The sequence below is a fragment of the Anomalospiza imberbis genome, chromosome Z, assembly GCF_031753505.1.
Source record: "Anomalospiza imberbis isolate Cuckoo-Finch-1a 21T00152 chromosome Z, ASM3175350v1, whole genome shotgun sequence".
In the NCBI taxonomy this organism is placed as follows: Eukaryota; Metazoa; Chordata; class Aves; order Passeriformes; family Viduidae; genus Anomalospiza; species Anomalospiza imberbis.
In genome coordinates, this window is record NC_089721.1 from 25,147,443 (window position 1) to 25,164,792 (window position 17,350).

The following is a 17,350-nucleotide window of genomic DNA, read 5'->3' on the forward strand; positions in this document are numbered from 1 at the left end:
ATGTTTAGTTGCTAGTATGATCTTCTGAGCATCACTTTTTCAGTGTATATATTCAGTATAATTAGCCTTAGAAATACTGCATTATGGCATAAGGCTTGCTTCTTATGGAAGTTGTTCTTTTAAAATATTCTTATCTGTAGACTGCAGAGTGAGGTTTGTTTCTGAACTGACTTAAATTTTAAGTAAAGGGCTTCGGGGGAGTGGAGTTTCTTCCCATATTTATATTTCTTTTTCCTTAAGGGGGAGAAAAATGTTGCTACTTCATGTAACCTGAGGCATGGCCTGAAATGGACTTTGTCAATATAGCCCCAGAAAGTCTTGGTCTAACCCCAAACATGAGACAATATAAGGAGTTTATTGTAGTAGCAGAAGATGTTTATAATACCTGCTACTTGCATGTTATCTCAGCACAGCACTATTTGTCAAAGCCTTCATTTATTAGATAGTAAAGCTACAAATATGGAAAAATAAGACTGATCACACAGCACTGTATATAAACTACATTGTCTGTTACTTTTCTAGTGAAACTGCTTTCTATTTGGTTAGAAGTTAAATGTCGATTTGTTACTGGCTTGTCATTAAGTAAATTAATTTAAAGAAAGCAAACAAATGTAACAAATAAAATTTTATGCCATAGTAGATATTAATTTCTTCAGAAACTGTGAGACAGTGTATTATAACAATGATCCTCAATAAAAATATGTGTTAATTAGGTTTTAGTACAATGAAATAGTATACTTCCTAATTACTAATACTGATCTGCTTGCTGGGTGTGTGGCAAATGAATAAATTTTCTAACATAGTTTAGTATTAGGTAAGGAAATACTTAAGTTTTAACTTACTTGAATGATGACATAGAAAATTTACATACCTGCAGGTGTTTTGCTTTTAGAGCAATTCACCATAAAATAATTTGGATTGTAATTTACAACGTGTTCTCTTAACAGTTCTCTTAGCCTACTTTTGATGTAGTATATTTATTATCTTTATTTTTGTTTTTGTGTTTTAGCAGGGTCCCACTGTAGCAATCCAGAAGTTTCCTTTAATTGGACAGCTTCTAGGAAGGCTCTGTTGGAATCCTTTTGTTATAGGATATGGTAAGAATGTGTTAAGATATTTCTGCAGCAGTTCCATAAACTATTCTATAGAAATTAGGAAAATATGAGTTATTATATGCTATGATTTTTCTTTCCATAAAAACACTGCGTTCTTTTTTACTGACGTAAAATTTTGAGAAGAAAAGGCTATCCGTGTTATTTAAAATATGTAACCTTCAGAAATGTTAAATTCACTTTTGGATCTAATTAATTTACTAGTTTAGTTATGGAATCTTGACTTGGGACCAATAGGTTTTAAACCCAGTGAGTGTTTATGTGCATCACAATTTTCATTCTCATTTTTTATTGTATTGATTACCTTTTCTGGAGTCTCAAAATGTACCAAATCCAGTGCTTCAAATTTCTTTGAAGAGAAGTTTCTTTCCCTATGTATCAGAATATTCATATATGCAAAGATAGGAGAAATAACTTTCCTGATATGTGTGTTTTGTAATTAGTCTACGTTATGATTGCGTTTGTTTTTGTTGAATCCTTACAATGTATTTCCCCCATCTCTATATCCTTGGCTAGTGAAAATGCACATAGAATCTGAATTAAAACAGTAAAGTAGTAACATAGGAAAAAAGGCATATGGAAAAACTAAATGCTGTTACTGGTGGTGAATATGTGTGTGGGTGAGAATACAGAAGAGAAAATAAATTGGCGCAGGAAAACTGCTGGGAGGGAGGAGACACTCCTTGTGCTATGCCATCAGCAGTTCTGATGCGTTTTTCAGGAACTGAGATGTTAAAATTTTGATAAATTACTTGGGATCTCATTTAAGCAGAAAACTGATTCTGAGCTTCCCTGTGAGCCCCTTAAAATAACTTTTTGTCAGTCTTTTGCTCTTATTAAAACTACAAATAAAAAAAAGGGAAAGAAAAGAAAAATAAGAAGGGCTTATTAAGTCAAGCACAGCATACATCTTCTGTTTTGGCTTTGTCTTCTAGACAGCTCCAAGCACAGGCAAACTGAACTTGTCTGTAAAACACATAGTAGATGTGTGTAATGTCAATATTTCACCTCTGAAAGCAAAATTTGGGAAGGATCCATAGGTTTAGACATAGACCACTTTTGCAGAGCAACAAATGTGTGCTTTTTGAAAAGCCTTTTCATACTTTACATATTTATTTTTATTATGGAGAGGTTTCCCTTCTAATCATAGTTTTTGATTATGTTGGTAACCATTGATGTTTACACACTTTGCTTCTAAGTTTTTGTTTGGAATATGCAAGTCTTCAGACGGTCAGGTTTTTTTTAGCTGACAGTATATTGTTATAGAAAGTAGCTTCACCTATATTTCTGATCAGAGTTGAAAGCCATCTGTGTCTGCTTTTGGCTCCTTTTCACAAAAAATCCCAGCAATACATTCTTGTTTTCCTCTACTTCTTTCCTCTTTTTTGTGTTCCTTCAGCATTTTCTGAAGCTGCAAAAGCACTTCTGCAATTTGGTCATTACCTCTGAAGTTGACTTGACAATGAAGTCATACTACAGGGTTTTTTTGTCTCCAAGTGGCAAGCAAGTCAGAGAGCTTTACTTGCTCAAAATGGAATCCTTCACTTTAAAGCTTAAAGATTTTCTGACATCAACAAACCTGAAGATGTCTGCTTATACATTCCCACCACTTCCTCTTCCTAAAGCCACCTGAGCACTCTTTGGACTGGTGGCATTTTAGATTCAGCAGTTTTTCATTTTGTTTGGCACTGGTTCTGAAAATATTCTTTAAGATAGTGCTGGCTATAGCAGATGCTGACTCTCAAGTGGGTTTCATATAATTTGTCATTTGGATAAATAGCTCATTCAGGCATATGTTGAGACCAGGCCACCCTCACAGAAGAAGAAACTAATTTTGTTCAATTTAGTCTTTCATGCTAAAAAATGGAGCAGGAAAAACATTATACTTTTGCATCATGTCCAAACCACAATGCCTATCACCTTAGATGAATGTCTGTTGGTACTGGAAGCTGACATGGCTGACCACTCAGTGCAGGAAGCATAGTCTCTGAGGGAAAATAATCTCCTCATAAACACTGCTGACGAGGAGGTGATCACATTAAGCTTATTTAGAATGCTAATGTGAGAGAAGCACGGCTGAAGTAAATCTCATGGCTGTACATGTGGTCCTGAACCACAAAGGATACAGGAGAAATTCAGTTTTGGTTAGGAATTCCAGTGGTGATGTTTTGTCTGTTTTTTTTTTTTTTTTTTGGTGGGTTTGGGTTTTTTTGTTTGTTTTGGTGTTTTGTTTATTTGGAGTTTTTTGTTGTTTTTTTTTTTTTTTTTTTTTTTTTTTTTTTTTTTTTTGGTGGGCTGTGTCATTATCTTCTCAGTAGAACCTTTCTGGTTTGAGTTTTGAGCCCAAATGTCTTGAATCCCAAACTAATACTATAAATGCTGGGAGGTTTCTTGGTGGCTCTATCAGTAATATGTGTATGAGCTTGCAAGCTTGTGAATGGACTCATTTCAACAGAAAGTTCAGTTTTAGCTAATTCACATTTTGTGATATGTTTCAATAAAATTTTACAACAAACTCTAAAAATAATATTTCTGGCTGTAAGATTAGGGTTTTCTTTCTTCTAACTGGCCACAGGGTATTTATAAACTGAACATGCTTGGGGTGATTGAGACTGTATTGTGTTATGAGAAAAACATACCTTTTTGTTCTTTGTCTCTGTGGTTTTTTTTTGGGTTTTTTTTTTTTTTTTTTTGTGAGATTGGCAGGAAATAAGTACAAAATGATCGTAAAGGTGTGGACTTTTGGTTGGTTGGTTTGAGGTGTTTCAGTTCTTTTGTTTGTTTGCTTGTTTGTTTCTTTAGGGTTCTTTTCCCTTTTTTGGTCAGTGATTTGTTTTTCTTTTTTCTTTTTTTTTTCCAAAGCAGCTTCCAAGCTGCCTAAAATTTCCTACAGAAATTTTTTATTCCCTTTGTTGGAATACAACGTCAACCTACCTAAAGGAGTCCCGTAGATAGATGGTAGATAATATTTTTTGAACTGGAATATCCACCTTTGAGTTTTTAATTTTATTTCTGTGGATGTATTAATTGGTTGTTTGGGTATTAGGCAGCCTTTCATGCCATAGTAAGATCAAATGCCTTTGTTTCTATCCTGATAATGCTTTTTAGTGTATATCATGATGATAGGTTTTCCATTGAGACCATAGTTGCTAGAAAGCTGGGTGGAAAAAATCCACCACTAGGTTTTCTATGGCTCTGTCTTTGGTCTTTTGATATGATTATCTTTTGCAGCTGCTGTAATGATTTTAAGATCTGTCCTAATTGTCCCATCTTTCATCCCCTGTTCCAGGGCAGCTGTGAAAACAGTGAACCAAGAGTTTCCCTCAGAGTGTGTCATGGGGTACATCTGCAAGAGTATTGTATGGGCCCTTTTCCTGTTTTTCACAGGCTACTTCAGTTAGGGGAGGCTACTTCAGTTTTGGTCAAAAAGTAATTTTTTGACCTAGGAAAATCCAAAGTTTTATCAGTTCCTTATTTTTTGGAAACTTTTGACTTAGCTATGAGACCAGCATAGGTTGGTTTCACTGAGGATGAAGTTTGAATCTATCTATGTTAGTCTGTGTAAACTTATTATGCTGGCAAAGTGTGCCAACTCAGTTTATCTAGGCTTTGTTTCTCATGATTTTAGCTTTCATCATACTGACTTGCATTTCTGACAGGCAACAATACATGCGAAGTGTTTTATAGTATGCAGCAAGTCATCACATTTAACAAAAAAATCTCATCCAGAAATTTATTCAAGCAGTTACATGTATTTTCTTCACCTCTTTTCTTAATTTTTTAAGTTAAAAGAAAACCAAAATTTAAATAAAATTACTTATTGATGTATTGTAGATGTACACTATAAACTGTATGAGTCAAAAGAATAAATACTTGAACTATATATATATGTAGTTTGATATAAGAGGTTTGGTTGGAGTTGATGTCTTCTTCCCTTTTTCTGTGTAATTTATATAATCGAAGGGTATGTTAAAAGCCAGACTTTGTAATCAGGCAATGTTTAGTATTAGTAATTAATAATGTTTAAAATCTTTATTTTTCAAGAAGGAATTTGCTATGATTTAGTCATTTAAGTAAATAAACCACTCACTATTTTTTCCTCCCAGATAATGTCATAGTAGAGTTTAGGTGAAAGTTGCTTTTGAAGGAGATAGTTGTCTATTAGTGCTGATGTCTGAATGCCAGTTGGATATAATCAGAGTTCAAGAATTCTGCTGAGCAGTATGCAAGATGTGTACTTTAACTTCAGAATTACAAAACATAGAAAATTATTAGCCTTGTAAAAATCCATATTATAACAAGTCCCCAAACAGACAATGGCAGAGTACTGCGAACTGTGGTGGGTTAAAAGTGTATGCATGGGAAACCATTTCTGTTGCAGAGATGTTAGTCAGTGGGAGGTCAGTAATGGCCTCCAGGCTTGTTGGACATTTATTGAGGAATACTGGTTTAAATCAGTGTTAACGTCTCTGGTCACCTGGTGAAAATACAGGCATTACTTAATGGATTTTTTATTTTTTCCTCAGGCTTTCTCAACAAAACACTTCTAAATAATACTGTTTATTGCATCCTGGATAACAAATACACAGAAAACAAAAGAATTTACTTGTTCAGCTTGATAATCAAATTGTCTCATAATATAATGTCTAAAACTGGTAGTATCAGTTATTTGTATTATTTTTAACAAAAAGGTTATTGCTTACTAAGTGAACATTATATCAGAACTACAACCAGTTTTCAGAATTTTCATTTCAATCACACAGTTTTGTTCTGACATTAAATTCACTGTAGAATATCTTAGTATGTTCCAAGGAACATTAGGAAAAAAATCACAAAGCCTATCGAAAACAAAGTTGTGGGAAATAATAATGAGGTAAATGGCTCTTCAGCTGCTTACTTCAGATAATCAGCTCCTGTATAATATCTGTTCATCTGAGCAGTGAGAGTTGTGCTCATTTTATAGTATCGATTCTTAAAGAAGGGAACTAATTTTAAACACTGGGTTAGAATTAAGTAAAACCCAATCTGACCCTTAACAGAGAATCGGAATAGGATTTTTTTGCATCATCATTTAGCTATTCTGCTGTCTGCAGAAATGTCATATTCCCGAGGCACGAGACTTTCTATATTTTTACAGAAAACTTGGTAATTTATATTCTACTTATGAATGATTTCATACTTCACAAACCTTAGTTTTTCATAACTGAGCATACTTGGGTTATGCAAGCTTTACACACAATGTAATAAACTATTTTACTACTGTAGACTATTGTCTATTATTAATTATATTTACTGTGTTGAAAGTTTCTTGAATATAGCTTCAGGTATTATTTATGTGAATGAATTGCTAGGTCCTGCAAGTTTCTTAAGATCATCTAACTATTGTATAGATTCTGAACACTTTGGTATCTTTTAAACTGCTGTTGAAGGAAATGATTACACAAGATGTATATAGTGATTAACATTAAGTGTGTGGTATGAATCTGGTAGAATAGAAGCAGCATGAGTTGAGGCTAATATTTAGGGCCTCAATTTTGTGGATGAATAGGGATTATTGTGCGTAATTCTGTCTGTGTTTTGTTTGCGTTTTTCTTTTCCCTCTGAGTGTATCTTTATTTGCTTTTTTCCCTACAGATGAAAGCCAGAAGACTCTGATGTGGTGCTTATGCTGTCTGTACAGCAGTGAACCACAGAATGCTGTGGAACTGAAGGCCAACAGCTGGATACGGGTAAGTGAATGAATCCTTCCCAGGACTGCTTTGAAATTGATGATTTAAAGGTGCTACATCTATGTTAGTCTCGTTTTAAATCTTAAAAGGATGAAGTATTTTACATTTGATAGTTTTGATGCTCTTAACCTCCTAGATTCATCAGGTCTAGTATCCTTGAATAATGAGCATCAGCCTCAAATCAGAAGGGAAGCAAGTGTTGATATTAAAAATGAAGAACCTTTCAGTTAGGATAAAATAAATAACCTGGAAAATGTCTTGGTTTGTTTAGAAAGCAACTTACATTTCTTCTGTTTTTGTTTAATCTCCTGCCTGTGAAGAATTTAATTGTATCCGAACTTGCTTCAGACAGAGAGGGAAGAGGCAGTGCTTGTGTGTGGATTTATATTTAGTGAATTAAAGAATAATGAATATTTAACTTTAGTCCCAAAATTAGGGTTTTGCATGGCACATCTGTTCATATTTTACATATTTCCACATTGAATTAACAAAGCACATTAGCACATAAATAGCGTGCAGCACATTGATGCTTAATATTTTACATTGCTGACTAATTTGAAGGTGCAGTTCTGTTGTGTCCTTCCTTTTTCCATGGCTTCATATAAAAATATGGTAGAAAATATAAAGGGAATTGTTAATATGATTTTTTTTAATCTTTTGGTCCTCACAACTTTTGAGAATGTAGCAGCCTCATCAATATTTATGTACAGCTCTGCTAAAGCTGCAGATACTTCTAGATTTCTGTAGGTAGATTATTTCTTACTTACTGGTTTATTTTATATGTCATATTATCTAGGTATGCATGTCATACTATGAAGTACAAATTGCTATAAAATAATTGGTGATGATGATGCACATTTTTATATTAGTAAACAACTGTTGTTTATATAAATGCAGTAGTCTTAGAAATATGTTCTCATCGTCTTTTAGGTGGCCTTGGGTGCCTGTATATACCTGTTTAGTGGGCTGTACCACCTACCATGAAAATTTGAGCAATTTAATACTGAGTAAAATCACCCTTATTTTTTTCCTGTCTTTAATTTTCAGGAGGCTTTTACTGAGGTTAGTATACTTTTAATTCAAAGTGTGGCAGTGCTTGAATACCAAAGTAAATTGACACAAAAAAAACCCCTTTGCCTTTCCAAATGTAGTCTTGCTGATCCCTTGTATTCTTTGTAATGAAATAGGAGAGGCACAGTAGTATGCAGTTAGTTACTAAACAGAGCAAAATTTGTCCATTTTGCTTTTTAGTAGCATAGCATATACATATGCATTAATGATCCATGTTAATAACGTGTGTTAATGATGTTAAGTGGTGGGGGAGAGTTGTACTCAATCTACTACAGACAGCAAAAAAACCCTCAATTGTCTTAATCTACAACATCTGACTCATCTGGTTCATGTAGCTGAATTGATGCTGATATAAGAAAAAATATCAGGTAAGCAGGAACAAATAGTTGGCGATGAATAGAGGTGGAGCTACTGCTTTTGTCTTATATTGAAACTAACATGTCAAGTATTTGATTCAAACTGCCCTGTAATCTGCAGAAATTTTTGCACCTCTGTGTGTTTCAATCACCCGTAATAGCCACTGTGACTTGATGGGTTAACTTAAAGGTTAGAGAAAGAGGGTGTGGAGGAATTCAAAACACAAACATGTCTTACTAGCTACTTTTATTATTCAGCACTTACCTGGTTGCTTAAAGTGACTATAGTACCATATGAGAATATGGTTGGGATTAAAAGAAAGGGTATTATTGACTTGTTTTCTATAATTAGTAGAATTTCTTCTCAGTTTTTTACTGCCCAGTGGGTGTCATCACAAAACTTTTTGAAGAAAGTGGTTTTATTTACCTTTCCTTATCATCACTGTCATTCCAGTCACCAGCAATTGTGATACAATAAAGACTATCATGCTTGTTTTTACAGAAGAACCTAAACTAAATGTTTTGCTACTCTTGAGGGTTTTCTTTTGCTATCTGTGATAATGATTTATGTTTTTAAAAAACAAACAAAATGCAAAGTTGTGTCTGATTAGAAAACTACATTGTTTGGTCAAGTTAGTGTTGAATCTCTTCTTCCCTTTGCTTTAATAGCTGTGTACATTTAACTATGAAATTACACCTTGCTTTTTTTGTTGGTGGCAGGTGTGAGTTCCTGAGGGGTACTGGGGCCTTTGAGTGCATCTTTAGATAAGGTCATTGATAGGAGGGCTGATCTCAAGACTTTTGTTTTTAGCTACTAAATTGCATTTTCAAAGTTGCAAAAAATGCATTTAATATTAAATGTATTTAATGCTAGCTTACTTTTTAACTTCCCTGACATTGTCATAGAAAAGCTGTGTTGTTTTTAATGGCAAGAAGGGTAGCTACCCACTTGAAATGCAATATTACTACATTTCTGAAACTAAGAGTATGCAGGTCAGTAAGTCCTTTAAAAGAATAAAACGTGAAAAGAAATGTAGTGACATTTAATTAGAGTGTGCAATGTAGACTGTTTCTAGGATTAGATGCTACTTAAAAATGGTAGATATTTTTTGTTTTGTTTATGACTTTGAGCCTTAGTGTTGGAATCCAGGTTACATAGGTCTTTTATAAAACCAAGTACAGCACAGGAAGCCAAGATACATGCTGCCACAGATTTCTCTCTGATAAAAGCAATCATGACCTGGTGAAACCAGTCTCTAAGGAAGTTTTTTTAGTTTATCCAGCTGGCCTTCTCTGAGCAGAGATTTTTGGAGCTGTGAAGTACATAGGGTTTTAAGATAGACTTCTCTGTGGTGTGGCTAGAACAGCTTCCTTTCACTGCACATTACTCTTGCAATCACATTGCTTTTCTGAAGCAGGTTTCCTTTTTATTAGCTTGGCCACACCTTCTCTGCTCTCACTATATGAGCTGTATTTATGAATTGTTTATGTCTCTGGAATTTATTTCCAATACTGCTTTTAGTGTATTGTGTTGGAAGGCCATACATACTTATGAGAGTGTTACAGCCTGTCTCTTTTCACATGATGTAAACCAGAAAGTTAATATATTTTTTAAATTTTTGTTTTCTTTTTTTTCAGATTTATGTTTTCAGTGCTTTACTATCCCTCAAACGAATCCATAGGAACAAGACAGTATATACATAAAAGCATAAACATAGGAGTGGAAGACCTCTAAAGTTTGCCCTATGTTTTTAGAGGTGTTTTTTTTTTGGCTTGGCCAAATTTTCCTTTCTGAAAATCTGTAGTTCTTTTGCAAATCTGTATCCTGTGTGTGGCCATATCTATCTTTCTTATAAGCCCCCTTTAAATACTGGTAGGCTGCAATAAGGTGTTAAGACCTTAAAATAAGACAATTGTATTTGCTTCTTTTATGGGTCTGTTTTATGGGTAGAAGCTTATGTTGTAGGATATATGGCTTACAAGTATTTGATAAAATATAGTATGCTGAATAGGTGAGGCAGAGTTTGAAACTGGACACTGTTGTTTGTAGAACATAGTATTGACAACATTGTTGCCTATTATGACAGCTGTTTCATAACTTAGAAACAGTGGTGTATATTTTTATCCACCAGTAGATGGCATTCTTCCTATTACATACAGGTATGCAAATATTTATTTTATATTAATATGTACACAGTTTTCTGTTTCACAGCATTCTAAGAAATACACTTCCAAGGAAAGCTGAACATTTATTTTAATTGTAGTATAGAAGCCACCTTCCCTGCTGCCCTTATCGTTTGGTATTGTTTAGACTCTTAGTTTCTAATGTTGGTTGCAGTGGTGAGAATTCTGTGTTAAGATTCCTGACATTTTTGGCAATAGTTCAGGATCCTCACTAATAAGAAAATTAATTTCATTATCTTCTTTGCTGTATTCACAGTGCATTCAGTTGAACTGAGTTTTTTATTTTTCTGCCCATAATTTTTCCACAGATGTGGAAGAATTCTGTCTGTATTGTCACTTGTTTTGATAGTGGCTGATTCTTGATGTTTAAGGGAGTTTTTAGCACTTACAGCTTTCTATTCAAGGATCTGTTATATTAAATAGTATATGTGAACAGTTTACGTATGAACACTTCAAACCTTGGTTCTGAAGTACTTACAATGAAAAACTCACTATGAAAATAGCTTGAGTAAAAAGAAGCATAAAGAAGTGGCTATTCTTTTTCTCTCACTTCCTCCTTCTCTCACTGTTATAAAATTACAAGTAATATTCTGAGGAGCACAGATTTTTCTGTATTTCCACTCCTTTGTTTTTCCTTATTACATGGTTTCCTAGTAAGTAATTTGTATTATTTAAGGACAAATTAACCAATCTATTCTGAATATTTGTAGTATGTCTCTCATCATATTTCTTGGTTTACTGCTCCCATGTTTTAACTCATTCTGTTAATTTTTTTTTAATTGCTGCTGTTGCTGCTTTCATGAGTTTATTTTCTGTGGTTGTGAGACTTTCCCCACAATGTCAGGTACAACAAATCACGCATTCTTCTGTGTGTTGTCTCTCATTAGGAGCCAGTCTTTCTCAGTGCATTAGCATAGGCATGGTCTGTTGCGAGAGCCGGCCTGCACGGAGCCAGGAGATGGCGATCTCTGCCCTAAGTGCCTGCTGCTGTGTCCTGCACGCATCCCTGCCTGCACAGGGGTGTAACTTAGGTGTTGTTAGGGGTTAAGTCAGAGTAATGTTGTTGCCTTTTCCGGGTGTTCCCTGCATATGTTTTGATAAAAAGGCAGTATTGTATGGTGGGTTGCTGATAATTTGTTAAACTTGCCGTAGAATGACTTGGGTTGGAAAGGTCCCACTAGACCATGTTGCTCAGAGCTCCATCCAGTTTGAAAACTTCCAGGGTTGGGGCATCCACAGCTCGTCTGGTAAACCTGTACCCTCACAGTAAAGAATTTCTTCTTAATATCGAATCTAAGCCTACTCTGTTTTAGTTTAAATCCATTTGCCCTTGTCCTGTCACCATATGCTCTCATAAAAAGTCTCTCCATCTTTCTTGTAGGCTCCCTTCAGGTGCTGGAAGGCTACAGTTATGTCACCCCAAATCCTTCTTTTCTCCAGGCTCATCCCAATTCTCTCAGCCTTTCCTCAAAGGAGAGGTGCCCCCATCCCTCTGATCATCTTGGTGTCTCTTCTCTGGCCTCTGTCCAGCAGGTTCATGTCCCTCCTGTGTTGAGGACCCAAGGCTGGATGGAGTGTTCCAGGTGGAGTCTCACCAGAGCAGAGGGTGAAAATAAAAACTGGGAATTAGCTCTTGTACGTATACATTATCTTCAGCTGTTCTGTGTTTCAGAAGTTTTCCTTTCTTAGTTAAAACTAAGAGCAATCATTAAATAAACATGTCTCATAAAAAAGAACAGTTTCCATATTTCCTGCTGCTAATGGTTGCCTGTTCTGGAGGCTTTTCTGAGCACATAAGAGATTCTGAGTAATTACAGGCTAGTGATCCCTTTTGTCATATTGTGTTGTTTATGTTTGGAGTTTTTTTAGATTATTCCTATAATTCATGACTGGTTAAAGCCTTGAAGCACTGAAGCAACATATTTTTAGAAATTTTATTGTTATGCTATGCAGTTATTAATGTTCTTAACATTCATGAACATTTTAATCCAATTTTTAATCTCACATGGGCTTACATCCTATGGAGAGGGTGGGAAATGCAGATTTTAATGTAATTTCTAAGTTGATAAGCCATCAGAATTGGAGCCAACAAACACCAGTCTTAAAAACTTAAAGGCTGACTCACAGCCAAGAGATCATAGTGTTAATTAGAATTTGGAACAAGTGGTGAGCTACATATTAGCAGATATAGACTAAAGTTGTGATTGGTTGTATTTATCAAGCACCAATTGGACAATTAGAGCCAAAAGAAAACAAAAAAGGTTATGTCAGTCAAAACAAAAGCATGGAAAAATTGAATACTCGTTTTGTCAGGGCCACTTATCAAAGCAAATCAGAGAGGGAGAAAAAAGGTAAGGTGAAAGGGCATGCAGATCTAAAAATACGTGATGGAACTGAATAACTTTTGCCAGAAGCTGTGACAGTGGACCAAAAAAAAAAAAAAATCTTCCAGTTCAGTAGAGTAGTACTCAAAGTGCACAACAAACCTGAGAGGTCCAGATATTCTGTGACTCTTTCCTGAAGGCCATTTGTTCTGTAGAATAACAGGTATATTTTTTGGTAATATACAAAACCAACCCAACACAAATGAAAGATTACTTATTTTAATATATAAGAAGAGAATATGTGATAATAACACAAAAAAGGAAGTTTCTGGCTAGTGCCAGATATTAAGCTTTCTATAATATTGGGCTTGCTTTCAGAAAAACAGTTCCAATTCAGCCCTCACCATAGGGAAAGCTGCATATAAATAAGTGCATATAGTCAGAAGCTCCAAGTAATTTTTGAAAGAAGCAGAATTCCTGAGCTGAGTGAAACAAGCACAAAGGGGTTTGCACAGACATAACATACCCATGGAGAAGAGCAGAGCAAGATAGGTTGTACTAAGAATATCATGCATGTGGATGCACTGTATAAAAAGTCTGAATATCCTTCATCAAGTGGCCTGAACCATCCTTATGGTGTGTACTCTTGTGCAAAACTCTTCAAGAAGCAATCTGTGCAGGTCTTGAAAGGATTTCAAACCAGAATGGAATAAAAAATTTATGAAAAAGAATCTTCAGTTTTGGTGACCAACTCTGCAAAAAAACCCAGAAGTGGTATCACTGCAGTCATGTCAGTTAAAACATGAAAATGCTACTATTTGTGCCATGGGCCTAACAAAAGCAAGAATAAGAAATCCTAGTCTTCCACTGACCTCATTCATGCAGTAAAATGCTTGTGCATTTTTTTTGTGAAAATAGAGCTTCATCTTACATAATAATAAACCAGCTGTGACCAAAAGGTCTGTAAATAAATTCATAAATGAAACACTTTTCAGCTCTTAATTATCGCATTTACAAAAGTAAATCCAGACCCCCAACAAAATTGCTGTTGGCTGGAAAATTCAGTAAGCGTTTGGAAAAAATTCAGTGAGGCAAAATGTAGATCAGCTCTTAATCCATGTAAGATCTGAGGGTATTCAATAGAGAGGCTAATTGACAAGACTTAGTAGTGACACCTAGTGAAATTGAGTATTGAGACCGTTGTATTTCAGGGGCAGTTGAGAGTAGCTCAGTGACACTGCCCCAGTTGGTGTGAAGCTAGGCTGCTCCACAGGGGAAGGTGAGCTAGGAGCTGTAGGTGAGGAGAAGGCAGGTGCAGCTGTGCCTTGACACAGAAGTGGCACAGTTGCACAAGTAGAGCAGAGCAAGTCCAGTGACAAACACCAGGTCAGCCATGAGTCCAGTGATTGCCACACCAGGTCCTCAGTGATGAGGCAGGCCCAAGGTTTAGCTGTGAAGTCATGGCCAGTGGTCAGGCTCCAGGGCAGCAAGATGTATGGCCAGCACAGGCATGGCTGCACCGTAGCTCAGGCAAGGACCAAATGTCTTGAAAGTGTCCCTGCCCATGGTGGGTGGGTTGGAATTAGATCATCTTCAAGGCCCTTTCCAACCCAAACCATTCTGTGATGCTGTGTAGGATGTACACGGAATTGGAATTACAATATTCTCTTCTTAGGTAAAGAATGTTGATTTGATTTTGGGGCCAATATACTTGCAATCTTTCAAACTTACTATTTTTATTTGTATGCATGCTTTGTCAGATGGTTAGGAAACCATTAGAAATTGTTAGGAAAGGACATACATTAAAAGTAATCAAAACATAATGCAAAGAGCTTTTCTCTTCTTTTTGTAGAAGGTATTCTTTTAATAATTAACTCTATAGAAGAAAGTCTTCAAGTTCACATTTTTCTAGGAGACAGGAAGTTAAGATAACATGAAGAAAATATGTAGTGCTCAAATTAGAGTGAACCTCAATATCTGTTCTTTAGTTTGCTCTTTTTTATGTTAGGAAGAGCCTAAATCACTTGTAAATTGTCATTGCATGGGGGAAATGGGCCCCAAGACCATCTGATAGAAGGTACATTAAAATAATGTTGGATTTATAAAAAAGGATGTCTCTATGAGATAAGAATACTACTTTAATGACATATATAGGTAATGTGTCTATTAAAAGGCTTATGAGTTGCTAGAGGACATACTGAGAAACATATTTTTTTCCTTCTTATCTAGACAACTTTGAAAGAAGGAGATTAAGAGCTGCACAGAAATATTTGAGTTAAAATTATGAACATACTTCACCTGCTATTTATTACTGAGAAAGTTAAAGGAGAAAGAATCTGTGTCCTAGAGCATAGGTTTTAGCAGGGTTCTATTACAATACAGCATTATCAAACTTTTTTGTTGTCATTTCCCCCTCTCTAAAAGGAAAACAACTTTAGTAGTATTTGGACTAGGACAAATAACTAGTTGTTTTGGACTATTTCTTACCTTTGTGATAATATCACTGCAGTATTTTACTGTGATAAAACACAAAATAATCAGAAGGGAATGTCAGTGTAATAGGGATGGGAAGGTGTGAAGCTGGGGATCTGGTTTTCCCTAGCAGTTGTAGGGAGAGGGACGTCTGTGTTCCAGAAGGCATACATCCAAGACACAAATGGAAAATGTTAAATCTCCTTGAGGCCAAAGTAGTTCAAAGTTACTTAATCACTTTGTGAGACTCACTTTTGTGGTTTTATGGATCTTAAGGCTTTTTTGGTATGTTTGGAAAAGCGTTGTCATTTCTCCTCTAACCTGTGCAAATAATCATCAGGAGCTTTGATCACTGCAGAGATCATAGTGTGTTCTTTCAGATGAAAGACATCTGATGATGATTAAAGTATGTATCTTGTTTATACTTTTTCTCTTAATTTTTTCTGTGTTTTTCACTGGTCCTTCAGGAGTCTTTGTAGCAGTTTTCCTCAATCACTGTATATGGAATTTACCTTTGTCTTCCATCAACAGCTTATATGTAAGAGGGTCTAAAGAGATTTCCTCAAAGTGGTCTGGAGTGCTTGGAGATAAATGGGCTTTTACTCAGTCCTTGATTGTTTTCTTTGAGCCTTGATTGTGATGTATCCTTTTTCTCTTTTTTGGTAGGTGGTGGCACGCTGGTTAGTTTAATAGCTCATAGTTACAGCCAGTAGACAGTCTGTCCTTTTCACAGGAGCAGTTGCAGCCAACTCCTGGCAAAATTGTTGAAATGGTACAAGCTGCCTGTACCATTTGTTAGAGTGCAATAACAGCTATATGTTGTGCACAGTAGTGTTGTACTGCTTGATTTTGTGTGATAAAACACCAAACAAAGTCAAAAGAATGCACATAGTATAAGTTTTGAACTCCTTTACCACTTAATGCGGAGATCAGAATTCAAAATAAAATTTCTGCTTGGAGAACTGCTACTTATTTTGGTATTTAGGGCTTATTTTGTTATTGTCAAAGTTGCTGTTGCTATTAAATATTCTTATAGAGGAAGGGAGCTGTTATAATCATCGTAATATATAATCATCAGAAATATTCAGTGTATGTAATAACAAAATGACAGATATATTGTGATATATTAGTATTTTCTAGATACATGTCTTATCTAGAATTCACACAGTTTTTGTGCTTCAAAGATCTAACACAACAACTTAGCTCATTATAAAGATGTGGGGTTAATAGGTGGTGTGTCAGACTCTATCTTTAGGTAGTTACATTAAAGTGAGTATTTCAGTGGTAGATCTGCTTTCTCTATGTCACTGGCTATCCTGTAAAGCAAAATGTTTTCATAAACATTAGAGAGAAGTATTTAAAGTACCCAGTTTTCAACCCATTTGTGCACATTAAAAATAACTTGCTATTCAGGTTCAATGGTTTTCTTGTTGGACAGTGCTTACACTGGGGTCTTGCCACAACAGATGCAATAGATTATAAGAAGACGGCAAGTATAATAATTACAGCATGGAACAGACTGCTGGCAGATACAACAACGTAGCATTCTATTTAATCATAGTGCTTCCCATATTGTGGGTGGCCACAGGCTGCAAACGTTTCAGTCAATCCCTTCTCAATGCAGCAGTGGTTGTAAAACAGAGCTGAAGTAAACAGCATTCCACAGACCATTAAGGGGTTTTAATTTTGAAAAAATATAGCTTCCCTTCACCCCTCCTTTTGGCTGCTTGCTTCTGTCAGCTGTTACCTACCAAATCAATTCAGCTTGAACTAAATAGTATATAATTCACAGAATTCACAGAATGTCTGGGTTGGAAAAGACCTTCAAGATCATTGAGTCCAACCCATGCCCTAGCACCTCAACTAGATCATGGCATCGAGTGCCATATCCAGTCTTTTTTTAAACACATCCAGGGACGGTGATTCCACCACCTCCCCAGGCAGTCCATTCCAGTACTTTATCACCCTTTCTGTAAAAAAAAAAATGTACTATCTATGGACTCTTTAAAACTATTGTTGTGCTCTGTTGCAGCTTTTGTTATTAAAATACATATTACTTTAAAACCTGAATGTTTTGTTGGTCTCTGGAGCAAGAAATAACC

The 17,350-nt window shown here is 35.5% G+C and overlaps 1 protein-coding gene across 7 annotated transcripts in view; it reads left to right on the plus strand.

The window, feature by feature from the left end:
• The window catches only part of FANCC (FA complementation group C), a 77,221-nt gene that overhangs the window by 15,891 nt on the left and 43,980 nt on the right, over positions 1–17,350 (plus strand). For 5 of the 7 annotated variants that reach the window (XM_068177590.1, XM_068177591.1, XM_068177593.1 and 2 more), the window contains 2 exons: positions 1,010–1,097; positions 6,747–6,841. In XM_068177590.1, coding sequence (XP_068033691.1) covers positions 1,010–1,097; positions 6,747–6,841 — 183 coding nt within the window. Of the gene's footprint in view, positions 1–1,009; positions 1,098–6,746; positions 6,842–15,629; positions 15,655–17,350 lie in introns of those variants that run through there. The other 2 variants (XM_068177589.1, XM_068177594.1) reach the window with 2 other exon arrangements.